A 15425-nucleotide genomic window follows, 5' to 3' on the forward strand; every position below is an offset into this window, starting at 1 on the left:
CGGTAATATACCTCCCTTTTCAGTGGCCACATTTGTTCACACTCAGTCTCAAGCTGTCATGTGTAATGCACCGAAACCATAGCTCCCTTTCCACATCCAGGCCCCACAGACCTTCCCATGGTTTACCCCAGATGCTTCACATGCTCTGGTTCAACCCATTGACAGCACATTGACCACGGTATACCACATCATTCCAATTCACTCTTATTCCTTGCACACCTTTCACCCTCCTGTATGTTTAGGCCCTGGTTGCTCAAAATCTTTTTTACTCCATCCTTCCACCTCCAATTTGGTTTCCTGCTTCTCCTTGTTCCCTCCACCTCTGACACATATGTCCTTTTTATCAATCTTTCCTCATTCTCTCCATGTGACCAAACCATTTCAAAACACCCTCTTCTGCTTTCTTTACCACACTCTTTTTATTACCACACATCTCTCTTACCCTTTCATTACTTACTTGATCAAACCACCTCACACCTCATATTGTCCTCAGACATTTCATTTCCAACACATCCACCCTCCTCCACATGACCCTAATTATAGCCCATGCCTCGCAACCATACAACATTGTTGGAACCACTATTCCTTCAAACATACCCATTTTTGCTCTCCAAGATAATGTTCTCATCTTCCACACATTTTTCAATGCTCCCAGAACCTTCGCCCCCTCCTCCACCCTGTGACTCACTTCCGCTTCCATGGTTCCATCCGCTGCCAAATCCACTCCCAGATATCTAAACACTTCACTTCGTCCAGTTTTTCTTCATTCGAACTTACCTCCCAGTTAACTTGTCCCTCAACCTTACTGAACCTAAATTATAACCTTGCTCTTATTCACATTTACTCTCAACTTTCTTCTTTCACACACTTTACCAAACTCAGTCACCAACTTCTGCAGTTTCTCATCCGAGTCAGCCACCAGCACTGTATCATCAGCGAACAACAACTGACCCACTTCCCAAGGCCTCTCATCCACAACAGACTGCATACTTGCCCCTTTCTCCAAAACTCTTGCATTCACCTCCCTAACAACTTCATCCATAAACAAATTTAACAACCATGGAGACATCAAGCACCCCTGCCGCAAACCGGTTCATTGGAAACCAGTTACTTTCCTCTCTTCCTACTCGTACACATGGCTTACATCCTTGGTAAAAACTTTTCAGTGCTTCTAGCAACTTACCTCCCACACCATACACTCTTGAAACCTTCCACAAAGCATCTCTATCAACCCTATTGTATGCTTTCTCCATATCCATAAATGCTTCATACAAATCCATCTCTTTTTCTAAGTATTTCTCACATACATTCTTCAGAGCATACACCTGATCACCACATCCTCTACCACTTCTGAAACCACACTGCTCTTCCCCAGTCTGATACTCTTTACATGCCTTTACCCCCTCCATCAATTTCCCAGTAATTTCCCAGGAATACTCAACAAACTTATTCCTCTGTAATCTGAACCTTTATCCCCTTTGCTGTTGTACAGTGGCACTATGCATGCATTCGACCAATCCTCAGGCACTTCTTCATGATCCATACATGCACTGAATATCCCTACTAACCAATCAGGAACACAGTAACCCCTTTTTTAATAAATTCCACTGCAATGCCATCCAAACCCGCCACTTTGCCAGCTTTCATCATCTGCAAAGCTTTCAATACCTCTTCTATGTTCACCAAACCATTCTCCCTTACCCCTCTCACTTCGAACACCACCCTGACCAAAACACCCTATATCTGCCACTGTCATCAAACACATTCAACAAACTGAGAGTAAATGTGAATGAGAGCAAGGTTATTAGGTACACTAGGGTTGAGGGACAAGTCAATTGGGAGGTAAGTTTGAGTGGAGAAAAACTGGAGGAAGTGAAGTGTTTTAGATATCTGGGAGTGGATTTGGCAGCGGATGGAACCATGGAAGCAGAAGTGAATCATAGGGTGGGGGAGGGGGCGAAAGTTCTGGGAGCATTGAAGAATGTGTGGAAGTCGAGAACGTTATCTTGGAAAGTAAAAATGGGTATGTTTGAAGGAATAGTGGTTCCAACAACATTATATGGTTGCGAGGCATGGGCTATAGATAGAGTTGTGCGAAGGAGGGTGGATGTGCTGGAAATGAGATGTTTGAGGACAATATGTGGTGTGAGGTGGTTTGATCAATAGGTAATGAAAGGGTAAGAGAGATATGTGGTAATAAAAAGAGTGTGGTTGAGAGAGCAGAAGAGGGTGTTTTGAAATGGTTTGGTCGCATGGAGAGGATGAGTGAGGAAAGATTGACAAAGAGGATATATGTGTCAGAGGTGGAGGTAACAAGGAGAATTGGGACACCAAATTGGAGATGGAAAGATGGAGTGAAAAAGATTTTGAGTGATTGGGGCCTGAACATGCAGGAGGGTGAAAGGCGTGCAAGGAATAGAGTGAATTGGAACGATGTGGTATACCGGGGTCAACATATTGTCAATGGATTGAACCAGGGCATGTGAAGCATCTGGGGTAAACCATGGAAAGTTCTGTGGGGCCTGGATGTGGAAAGGGAGCTGTGGTTTTGGTGCATTATACATGACAGCTAGAGACTGAGTGTGAACGAAAGTGGCCTTTATTGTTTTTCCTAGCACTACCTCGCGCACATGCGGGGAAGGGGGTTTTCATTTCATGTGTGGCAGGGTGGCGATGGGAATGAATAAGGGCAGACAGTATGAATTATGTACATGTGTATGTATATGTATATGTTTGTGTGTGTATATATATGTATACGTTTAGATGTATAGGTATGTATATTTGCGTGTTTGGACATGTATGTATATACATGTGTATGTGGGTGGGTTGGGCCATTCTTTTTTAATAAATTCCACAGCAATACCATCCAAACTCGCCACCTTGCTGGCTTTCATCTTCTGCAAAGCTTTCACTACCTCTTCTCTGTTTACCAAAGCATTCTCTCTGACCCACTCAATTCGCAGACCACCTCGACCAAAACACCCTATATATGCCACCCTATCATCAAACACATTCAGCAAACCTTCAAAATACTCATTCCATCTCCCTCTCACTTCACTATTTCTTGTTATTACCTCCCCATTTGCCCCCTTCACCGATGTTCCCATTTGTTCTCTTGTCTTACGCATTTTATTTACCTCCTTCCAAAATATCTTTTTATTTTCCCTAAAATTTGATTACAGAGGTATAAGTTTGTTGAGTATTCCTGAGAAATTATATGGGAGGATATTGATCAGGAGGATCAAGGCATGTACAGAGCACCAGATTGGGGAGGAGCAGTGTGGTTTCAGAAGTGGTAGAGGATGTGTGGATCAGGTGTTTGCTTTGAAGAATGTGTGTAAGAAATACTTAGAAAAGCAGATGGATTTGTATGTAGCATTTATGGATCTGGAGAAGGTATATGATAGAGTTGATAGAGATGCTTTGTATAAGGTATTAAGAGTATAAGGTGTGGGAGGTAAGTTATTAGAAGCAGTGAAAAGTTTTTACCAAGGATGTAAGCCATGTGTACGAGTAGGAAGAGAGGAAAGTGATTGGTTCCCAGTGAATGTCAGTTGTGGCAGTGGTGCTTGATGTCTCCATGGTTGTTTAATTTGTTTATGGATTGAGTTGCGAGGGAGGTGAATGCAAGAGTTTTGGAGAGAGGGTCTAGTATGTAGTCTATTGTGGATGAGAGGGCTTAGGAAGTGAGTCAATTGTTGTTCGCTGACAATAAATAGATAGGAGCAATAGACAGAATTAATAGGTAAGAGCATTTAGGCAGGATTGTGGAATTAGTAGGAAGGAATATTAGGCATAAGCATTTGGTAGTAGTCTGTAGGAACCTTAAGTTGGATCCTCTGCAAACACTACACAGTAGTTGCCCTCTGCTAGTGGTCTGTTAAGGGTGAGACATAAAGGCTAAGAGGCAGCTGTGGAGTTCACTAGTTATGGAGACTTTATTGCCATGGTCACCCCCATGAGGGAGTTCCAGGAGGGAATAGGCATCGGAGATATAGATAGATAGGCACAAATGTCTTTAAATCATGCCAACATACCCATGCTTTCGGGAGTTACATATAGTTGCCATATATCACCCACAACTTTAGTCAGCTTTGAAAAAAGTCCGAAAACTTAAAAGTTACCATAGATGACATGAAGAAGATTTCATGAGACTCCTGCTAGGTCATTAAGTACAAGAGTGGTTCATATGGTTGTATTCCACCAAGATATATATGCCTTAATGTTGCAAAAAGGTTTAAATGTCCAAGAAATGATGTGGCTATTTATATGGCTGAGAGTATATTTTTTTCAATATTTAGGATTTTGCTGATATTCCATCTTGGGTAACACCTCTTTCCCCTAGCCCATACCAGAATCTTGAAATGTCAAGTGACAGAAACCAGTACATATTCTTACCTTAATGAATTTGAGAGTATATAGTAAACACCTAGTTGTAATTACCTATTTGTACAATATGGGGAGAGAGTTCTACACTAATGGGGCTTCAACTCTTGAACTCTCTTTACCATCAAATAGCTTTTTGAAACTTTCTGTTCTGCCAGTATTTACAGTTTCATCACAGTATTTTCCAGCCATCCACCATCCTCTCACTAAAACAATAATGCTTCTTGTTCTTTCCAACAAGCTTTGTGCATTTCATGAAGAACTGTTGACTGTCATTTCTTGATTCTAAGGTTATGGTTATTTTTCCAGGCATATTTATTTGGCTATATGAACTCGGCGTGTAACCCCATCATCTATGCTCTTCGGTCACCATCATTTCGACGTGGTTTCAGTGAGATGATCTGTAGGAACTATGGAGGCATACCAGGTATGTACGCTGATTACTTAATCTTATTGAAGAATATGTATCTTCCAGAAGGTAAAGAAATAGAGAATGTTGCATCTCCCAGAAAGTGAGAGGGGTGGGGTAATGCTGAAAATGGATGAAGGCAAGCAAGTATGAATATGTACATGTGTATATATGTATATGTCTGTGTATGTGTATATATACGTATATGTTGATATATATATTTTTCTTTTTATACATATTTGCCATTTCCTGTGGTAGCGAGGTAGCGTCAAGAACAGAGAACTGAACCTTAGAGGGAATATCCTCACTTGGCTGCCTTCTCTGTTCCTTCTTTTGGAAAATTGAAAATGAAAGGGGAGGATTTCCAGCCCCTCCACTCCATCCCCTTTTAGTCACCATCCACGACACGTGGGAAGTATTCTTTCTCCCCTATCCCCTATCGCATGTTTACCATATGGCACCCTAGCTACGTCTCTTTGTTGTATATCAACTGACTGTTATATTTCTCTCTTGTGTCTCCCCTGATGATGTGATTATTACATGAAAGTGCACTTGGGAACTTATTGTGTTTCATTTTCCCTATGTACTCATAGGAATATGTATATATATTATTTATATTTATATATTTTGCTTTGTCACTGTCTCCCACCTTAGCGAGGTAGGGCAAGGAAACAGACGAAAGAATGGCCCAACCCACCCACATACACATGTATATACATACACGTCCACACACGCAAATATACATACGTATACATCTCAACGTATACATATATATACACACACAGACATATACATATATACACATGTACATAATTCATACTGTTCGCCTTTATTCATTCCCATCGCCACCCCACCACACATGAAATAACAACCCCCTTCCCCCTCATGTGCGCGAGGTAGCGCTAGGAAAAGACAACAAAGGCCACATTCGTTCACACTCAGTCTCTAGCTGTCATGTAATAATGCACAGAAACCACAGCTCCCTTTCCACATCCAGGCCCCACAGAACTTTCCATGGTTTACTCCAGACACTTCACATGCCCTGGTTCAATCCATTGACAGCACGTCGACCCTGGTATACCACATTGTTCCAATTCACTCTATACCTTGCATGCCTTTCACCCTCCTGCATGTTCAGGCCCTGATCACTCAAAATCTTTTTCACTTCATCTTTCCACCTCCAATTTGGTCTCCCACCTCTCCTCATTCCCTCCACCTCTGACACATATATCCTTTTTGTCAGTCTTTCCTCACTCATTCTCTCCATGTGACCAAACCATTTCAAAACACCCTCTTCTGCTCTCTCAACCACACTCTTTTTCATTACCACACATCTCTCTTACCCTTACGTTACTTACTTGATCAAACCACCTCACACCACATATTGTCCTCAAACATCTCATTTCCAGCACATTCACCCTCCCCCACACAACTCTATCCATAGCTCATGCCTCGCAACCATATAGCATTGTTGCAACCACTATTCCTTCAAACATGCCCATTTTTGCTTTCCGAAATAATGTTCTCAACTTCCACACATTCTTCAACGCTCCCAGAACTTTCGCCCCCTCCCCAACCCTGTGATTCACTATCGCTTCCGTGGTTCCATCCGCTGCCAAATCCACTCCCAGATATCTGAAACACTTCACTTCCTCCAGTTTTTCTCCATTCAAACTTACCTCCCAATTGACTTGTCCCTCAACCCTACTGTACCTAATAACCTTGCTCTTATTCACATTTACTCTCAGCTTTCTTCTTTCACACACTTTACCAAACTCAGTCACCATATATTGGAAAGGATCACATGGGTCTAACGCGGGAGACAGTGACAAAGCAAAATAGAATAAAATATAAATAGAAAAAAAATATATATATATATATATATATATATATATATATATATATATATATATATATATATATATATATATATATATCCCTGGGGATAGGGGATTAAGAATACTTCCCACGTATTCCCTGCGTGTCGTAGAAGGCGACTAAAAGGGGAGGGAGCGGGGGGCTGGAAATCCTCCCCTCTCATTTTTTTTTTAATTTTCCAAAAGAAGGAACAGAGGGGGGCCAGGTGAGGATATTCCGAAAAAGGCCCAGTCCTCTGTTCTTAACGCTACCTCGCTAATGCGGGAAATGGCGAATAGTTTAAAAAAAATATATATATATATATATATATATATATATATATATATATATATATATATATATATATATATATTATCCCTGGGATAGGGGAGAAAGAATACTTCCCACGTATTCCCTGCATGTCGTAGAACGCGACTAAAAGGGGAGGGAGCGGGGGGCTGGAAATCCTCCCCTCTCACTTCTTTTTTTAATTTTCCAAAAGAGGGAACAGAGAAGGGGCCCAGGTGAGGATATTCCCTCAAGGGCCCAGTCCTCTGTTCTTAACGCTACCTCGCTAATGCGGGAAATAGCGAATAGTGTGAAAGAAAGAAGAAAGATATATATATATATATATATATATATATATATATATATATATATATATATATATATATATATATATATGAATCTCACATGAATCATATATATATATATATATATATATTCATGTGAGAAACTTCAGAAGCTGGTGACTGAGTTTGGTAAAGTGTGTGAAAGAAGAAAGTTAAGAGTAAATGTGAATAAGAGCAAGGTTATTAGGTACAGTGGGGTTGAGGGTCAATTGGGAGGTAAGTTTGAATGGAGAAAAACTGGAGGAAGTAAAGTGTTTTAGATATCTGGGAGTGGATCTGGCAGCGGATGGAACCATGGAAGCGGAAGTGGATCATAGGGTGGGGGAGGGGGCGAAAATTCTGGGAGCCTTGAAGAATGTGTGGAAGTCGAGAACATTATCTCGGAAAGCAAAAATGGGTATGTTTGAAGGAATAGTGGTTCCAACAATGTTGTATGGTTGCGAGGCGTGGGCTATGGATAGAGTTGTGCGCAGGAGGATGGATGTGCTGGAAATGAGATGTTTGAGGACAATGTGTGGTGTGAGGTGGTTTGATCGAGTAAGTAACGTAAGGGTAAGAGAGATGTGTGGAAATAAAAAGAGCGTGGTTGAGAGAGCAGAAGAGGGTGTTTTGAAATGGTTTGAGCACATGGAGAGAATGAGTGAGGAAAGATTGACCAAGAGGATATATGTGTCGGAGGTGGAGGGAACGAGAAGTGGAAGACCAAATTGGAGGTGGAAAGATGGAGTGAAAAAGATTTTGTGTGATCAGGGCCTGAACATGCAGGAGGATGAAAGGAGGGCAAGGAATAGAGTGAATTGGATCGATGTGGTATACCGGGGTTGACGTGCTGTCACTGGATTGAATCAGGGCATGTGAGGCGTCTGGGGTAAACCATGTGTAGGTATGTATATTTGCGTGTGTGGACGTATGTATATACATGTATATGGGGGTGGGTTGGGCCATTTCTTTCGTCTGTTTCGTTGCGCTACCTCGCAAATGCGGGAGACAGCAGCAAAAAAAAAAAAAAATATATATATTTTTTTTTTTTAACTATTCGCCATTTCCCGTGTTAGCGAGGTAGCGTTAAGAACAGAGGACTGGGCCTTTTTTGGAATATCCTCACCTGGCCCCCTCTGTTCCTTCTTTTGGAAAATTAAAAAAAAGTGAGGGGAGGATTTCCAGCCCCCTGCTCCCTCCCCTTTTAGTCGCCTTCTACGACACGCAGGGAATACGTGGGAAGTATTCTTAATCCCCTATCCCCAGGGATAATATATATATATATATATATATATATATATATATATATATATATATATATATATATATATATATATATATATATCCCTGGGGATAGGGGAGAAAGAATACTTCCCACTTAATGCCTGTGTGTCATAGAAGGCGACTTAAAGGGGAGGGAGCAGGGGGCTGGAAATCCTCCCCTCTCGTTTTTAACTTTCCAAAAGAAGGAACAGAGAAGTCCTCTATTCTTAATGCTACCTCACTAACGCAGGAAATGATGAGTAGTATGAAATATATATATATATATATATATATATATATATATATATATATATATATATATATATATATATATATATATATATATATTCCCAAGAGTCCACAGGGAAAATGAAGCATGATAAGTTACCAAGGGCACTTTCATGTAATAATCACATCATCAGGGGAGACAAAAGAGAGAAATATAACAGTCAGTTGATATACAATGAAGAAACATTGCTAGGATGCCATTTGGTAAACATGCAGTTGTACCCTAGGTACAGTAGGGTTGAGGGTCAAGTCAATTGGGAGGTAAGTTTGAATGGAGAAAATCTGGAGGAAGTAAAGTGTTTTAGATATCTGGGAGTGGATCTGGCAGCGGATGGAACCATGGAAGCGGAAGTGAATCATAGGGTGGGGAAGGGAGCGAAAATCCTGGGAGCCTTGAAGAATGTGTGGAAGTCGAGAACATTATCTCGGAAAGCAAAAATGGGTATGTTTGAAGGAATAGTGGTTCCAACAATGTTGTATGGTTGCAAGGCGTGGGCTATGGATAGAGTTGTGCGCAGGAGGGTGGATGTGCTGGAAATGAGATGTTTAAGGTCAGTATGTGGTGTGAGGTGGTTTGATCGAGTAAGTAATGTAAGGGTAAGAGAGATGTGTGGTAATAAAAAGAGCGTGGTTGAGAGAGCAGAAGAGGATGTTTTGAAATAGTTTGGGCACATGGAGAGAATGAGTGAGGAAAGATTGACCAAGAGGATACATGTGTCGGAGGTGGAGGGAACGAGGAGAAGTGGGAGACCAAATTGGAGGTGGAAAGATGGAGTGAAAAAGATTTTGAGCGATCGGGGCCTGAACATGCAGGAGGGTGAAAGGTGGGCAAGGAATAGAGTGAATTGGAGCGATGTGGTATACCGGGGTTGACGTGCTGTCAGTGGATTGAAGCAAGGCATGTGAAGCGTCTGGGGTAAACCATGGAAAGCTGTGTAGGTATGTATATTTGCGTGTGTGGACGTATGTATATACATGTGTATGGGGGGGGGTTGGGCCATTTCTTTCGTCTGTTTCCTTGCGCTACCTCGCAAACGCGGGAGACAGCGACAAAGTATAATAATAAAAAAAAAAAAATATATATATATATGTATATATGCTCTTATTCACATTTACTCTCAGCTTTCTTTTTTCACACACTTTACCAAACTCAGTCACCAGCTTCTGCAGTTTCTCACACGAATCAGCCACCAGCGCTGTATCATCAGTGAACAACTGACTCACTTCCCAAGCTCTCTCATCCACAACAGACTGCATACTTGCCCCTCTTTCCAAAACTCTTGCGTTCGCCTCCCTGACAACCCCATCCATAAACAAATTAAACAACCATGGAGACATCACACACCCCTGCCACAAACCAACATTCAATGAGAACCAATCTTTTTCCTATCTTCCTACACGTACACGTGCCCTACATCCTCAATAAAAACTTTTCACTGCTTCTAACAACTTGCCTCCCACACCATATATTCTTAATACGTTCCACAGAGCATCTCTATCTACTCTATCATATGCCTTCTCCAGATCCATAAATGCTACATACAAATCCATTTGCTTTTCTAAGTACTTCTCACATCCATTCTTCAAAGCAAACGCCTGATCCACACATCCTCTACCACTTCTGAAACCACACTGCTCTTCCCCAATCTGATGCTCTGTACATGCCTTCACCCTCTCAATCAATACCCTCCCATATAATTTACCAGGAATACACAACAAACTTATACCTCTGTAATTTGAGCACTCACTTTTATCCCCTTTGCCTTTGTACAATGGCACTATGCAAGCATTCTGCCAATCCTCAGGCACCTCACCATGAGTTATACATACGTTAAATAACCTTACCAACCAGTTAACAATGCAGTCACCCCCTTTTTTAATAAATTCCACTGCAAATACCATCCAAACCCGCTGCCTTGCCGGCTTTCATCTTCCGCAAAGCTTTTACTACCTCTTCTCTGTCTACCAAATCATTCTCCCTAACCCTCTCACTTTGCACACCACCTCGACCAAAACACCATATATCTGCCACTCTGTCATCAAACACATTCAACAAACCTTCAAAATACTCACTCCATCTCCTTCTCACATCACCACTACTTGTTATCACCTCCCCATTAGCCCTCTTCACTGAAGTTCCCATTTGTTCCCTTGTCTTACGCACTGTCTTATGCACTGCTTCCCTAAATACATCCTATTTTTCCCCCTTTTCCCTTACGTCCTTTGTTCTCACCTTTTTCCAATTTGTACTCAGTCTCTCCTGGTTCTCCCTCACACAAGTCTTCTTCCCAAGCTCACCCCAACATTCTCTTTTTTTCTGAAAACCTACAAATCTTCACCTTCGCCTCCACAAGATAATGATCAGACATCCCTCCAGATTCACCTCTCAGCACATTAACATCCAAAAGTCTCTCTTTCACTTGCCTATCAATTAACACGTAATCCAACAACACTCTTTGGCCATCTCTCCTACTTACATACGTATACTTATGTATATCTCTCTTTTTAAATCAGGTATTCCCAATCACCAGTCCTTTTTCAGCACATAAATCTACAAGCTCTTCACCATTTCCATTTACAACACTGAACACCCCATGTACACCAATTGTTCCCTCAACTACCACCTTACTCACCTTTGCATTCAAATCACCCATCACTATAACCCGGTCTCGTGCATCAAAACTACTAACACACTCACTCAGCTGCTCCCAAAACACTTGCCTTTCATGATCTTTCTTCTCATGCCCAGGTGCATATGCACCAGTAATCACCCATCTCTCTCCATCAACTTTCAGTTTTACCCATATCAATCTAGAGTTTACTTTCTTACACTCTATTACATACTCCCTCCACTCCTGTTTCAGGAGTAGTGCTACTCCTTCCCTTGCTCTTGTCCTCTCACTAACCCCTGACTTTACTCCCAAGACATTCCCAAATCACTCTTCCCCATTACCCTTGAGCTTTGTTTCACTCAAAGCCAAAACATCCAGGTTTCTTTCCTCAAACATACTACCTATCTCTCCTTTTTTCTCATCTTGGTTACATCCACACACATTTAGAGACCCCGATCTGAGCCTTCGAGGAGGATGAGCACTCCCTGCGTGACTCCTTCTTCTGTTTCCCCTTTTAGAAGTTAAAATACAAGGAGGGGAAACCCCCCTCCTTGTATTTAGGTTTCTAAAAGGGGAAACAGAATAAGGACTCATATGGGGAGTGCTCATCCTCCTCGAAGGCTCAGAATGGGATGCTTAAATGTGTGTGGATGTAACCAAGATGAGAAAATAAGAGAGATTGGTAGTATGTTTGAGGAAAGGAACCTGGATGTTTTGGCTCAGAGTGAAACGAAGCTCAAGATTAAAGGGAAAGAGTGGTTTGGGAATGTCTTGGGAGTAAAGTCAGGGGTTGGTGAGAGGACAAGAGCATAGGAAGGAGTAGCTCTCCTCCTGAAGCATGAGTTGTTTGAGTATGTGATAGAGTGTAAGAAAGTAAACTCTAGATTGATATGGGTAAAACTAAAAGTGGATGGAGAGAGAAGGGCGATTATTGGTGCCTATGCACCTGGTCGTGAGAAGAAAGATCATGAAAGGCAAGTGTTTTGGGAACAGCTCCTTGGGAACATGCTTTGATATATCCCACCCCTGAGAAGGATGACAATTCTAACCCCTCTAATTATCATGCTATTGCTGTGACATCTTCCATTTCCAAAGTCTTTGAATCCCTCCTCAACTCCCGTATTCTTAAACACCTCAAAAATCACAGTCTTCTCTCTGATCACCAGTATGGCTTCCTTAAGGTGAGATCCATTGGTGATATTCATTCCTATCATACTAATGTCTTGTCATCATCCCTGAAAGATTTTGGGAAGTCATATGTAGTTGCCCTTGACATATCTAAAGCTTTTGACAGAGTGAAGTACTGGGGCCTCATCTTTAAGCTCCCCTCTTTTGGCTTCCCTTCCTCACTTTGCTCCTTCATATCTAGCTTCTTCCCTGGCCATTCTATCTCTGTGGTTGTTGATGGATCAGCTTCTCCCCTTTTCTCCATTAACAGCAGTGTACCTCAAGGTTCTGTCCTGTCCCCTACAAATTTTCTCCTGTTTTTCAGTGATTTCATATCCACAAATAATCCAGTGCACTTATACACTGATAACATCCACATCCTTCAATTCTGCTATCTCTTCTCTCACTCAATCTGCATCTCATCTTGACACAGCTTCCTCAGTAAACTCAGACTTGGACAGGATATCTCAGTTGGATAGACAAAAATCTTGTTAAGTTTAATGCCTCCAAGACCCAATTTTTACCCACAACTCTCATCTCTTATTTGACAGTTCTGTAATTCCACCTCTTGATTTAATGAATATGCTTGGTATTACTGTAACACCCACTCTTTCTTAGAAACCCCACATACAGGAATAGCTAAGTCTGCCTCTTCTGAACGGTTGCTACATTTACACAAGGGATTGATTTGCCCTTGTAAGGAGTACTCTCTCACATTTAGGGTGGTTCTAGCTCTGTATCCTTACTTGACAGAGTTGAGTCAAAAGCAATCTGCCTTATAAACTGTCCCAGGCTAACTTCCAAAATTGACTGCTTTGCCCTAGGTATTAGTTTGGTTTTTGCTCCTGAGAACTGGCTGCTTGTGTGCCCCCACCACTAGTGAGACCACGCAATACTTGACAAGCTGCTGCAGCACATGACTATTGTGTGGCCATCAGCAATTCAAGGGTGGGCCATTTTGTACCTGCTTCTTTCCCTACACATTGAAGCTTTGGAACTCTCTACTTTCTCACATCTTTCCCGATAACTATGCCCTGGCACCTTTCAAAAGACAGGTCTTTCACTTCTTCAGAAATTCATGAATACTTTCCCTTGTCTTTTGTTTTTCCATTTCATAATTCTCTATATTTCAATTAAGGTCCAGCCTTGATGTGGACTTTTGTCCATGACTGAAGCCTTTGGCATAAAAAAAAACTGATTCACCTCCCAGGCTTTCTCATCCCCCACAGACTGCATATTTGCCTTTCTATACAAAATTCACATGTTCATCTCCCTTACCACCTATCCAAGAAAAAAAAGAAAATGAACAATCATGGTGACATCACATACCCCTGCTGCGGACTAACCATCAACCCTCACTTGGAACCATTCACTCTCCTGTTTTCCTACTGGTACACATGCCCTTACATACTTGATATGAAAATTTCTCACTGCTTCTCACAGCTTTCCTCCCACAGTGTAAATTCTTAAGACTTTCCACAAGGCATCTTACTCAACTCTATTATGTGCTTTTTCCAGATTCATAAATGCCACATAGAAATCCCTTTGTATCTCTAAGTACTTCTCACACGTTCTTTAAAGCAAACCTCTGATCTGCCACATTACTCACCTTTGCATGCAAATCACCCTTGCACCAAAACTGCTGACATTCTCTCAGCTGCACCCAAAACACTTGCCACTCATGATCTTTCTTCTTATGGCCAGGTGTATAAGCACTAATGATAAGCATATACGTAGAGAATGTGCTGAAATGGTTTGGACATATATAGAGATTGAGTGAGAAAAAGTTGACAAAGATGATGTGTGTCAAAAGTGGAGGGAACAAGGAGAATGGAGAGACCAAATTGGAGATGGAAGGATGGAGTAATAAAGATTTTCAACAACCGGGGCCTGAACTTGCATAGATAGAGTGAATTGGAATGATTTGGTATACAGGGGTTGACATGGTGTCAGTGGACTGAACCAAGGTATGAGAAAGCATCTAGGGTAAACCATGGAAAGGTCTGTGGGCTTGCTTGTGGATAGGGAGCAGTTGTTTTGATGCATTACATGACAACTAGAGAATGGATATGAGTGGATGTGGCCTTTCTTTATCAGTCCCTGGTGCTAACTCACCAATGTGGGAAACAGCAGTTAAGTATGATCAAGGGTAGGTTGTTTTGAGAACTGTTTTTCTTTATGCCTCAAAGCTTTGGAACTCTCTAACCTCTTATGTCTTTCCCAGTAACTATGACCAAGCACATTTTAAAAGACAGGTTTTTCACTTACTCCAAATTTGTAAATTCTTTCCCTTGATTCTTCTTTTTCCTTTTCATAATCCTCTTTATATTTCAATCAAGGCATAGAGATAGGATTTAAGGAATTTCAGTTACATGCTTCAGTTTCACTATACCATACTAGTTGTGCTTCAGTTTTATTATACCATACTTGTACATTACTTGGAACGAGCTTTACATTTAATCCAAAAGAGTTTAACAAAGGTTCAATGGCATTACCCTGAGATATGTATTATGTTGGTAATGGGATAATTTTCATTAGCAATAATAGACTTGGTGGTTGTGTTTGATAACCAGAGGCCTTGAATAGGATGTGTTTTTTATCAATGCATTGCAGCATATTCCTTAAGCAGTGGATCCATCATCCGTGGAAGGTCAACCATTAAGACTGTCACTGGTAAGGATGTGGAAGTCCACTTGGAGTTTTCTGTAACCAACTGCATCAGCTTAATGAGGAAGTCTTGCTATTCAAGTGTCTTATTTGTATGTACATAAGGTTGGCCAGAAACTGCTACAGTTTTTTTGAGTTCACTTATGTCATCTTATGATGGGTTTT

At 41.3% G+C, this 15425-nt stretch overlaps 1 protein-coding gene across 3 annotated transcripts in view; it reads left to right on the plus strand.

Annotated features, from left to right (window-relative positions):
* LOC139746090 (uncharacterized) overlaps positions 1 to 15425 on the plus strand; it is a 91270-nt gene that overhangs the window by 58938 nt on the left and 16907 nt on the right. For all 3 annotated transcript variants that reach the window (XM_071656920.1, XM_071656922.1, XM_071656921.1), the window contains exon 6: positions 4696 to 4813. In XM_071656920.1, coding sequence (XP_071513021.1) covers positions 4696 to 4813 — 118 coding nt within the window. The remainder of the gene's footprint in view (positions 1 to 4695; positions 4814 to 15425) is intronic.

Source organism: Panulirus ornatus, chromosome 64, assembly GCF_036320965.1.
Source record: "Panulirus ornatus isolate Po-2019 chromosome 64, ASM3632096v1, whole genome shotgun sequence".
Classification (NCBI taxonomy): domain Eukaryota; kingdom Metazoa; phylum Arthropoda; class Malacostraca; order Decapoda; family Palinuridae; genus Panulirus; species Panulirus ornatus.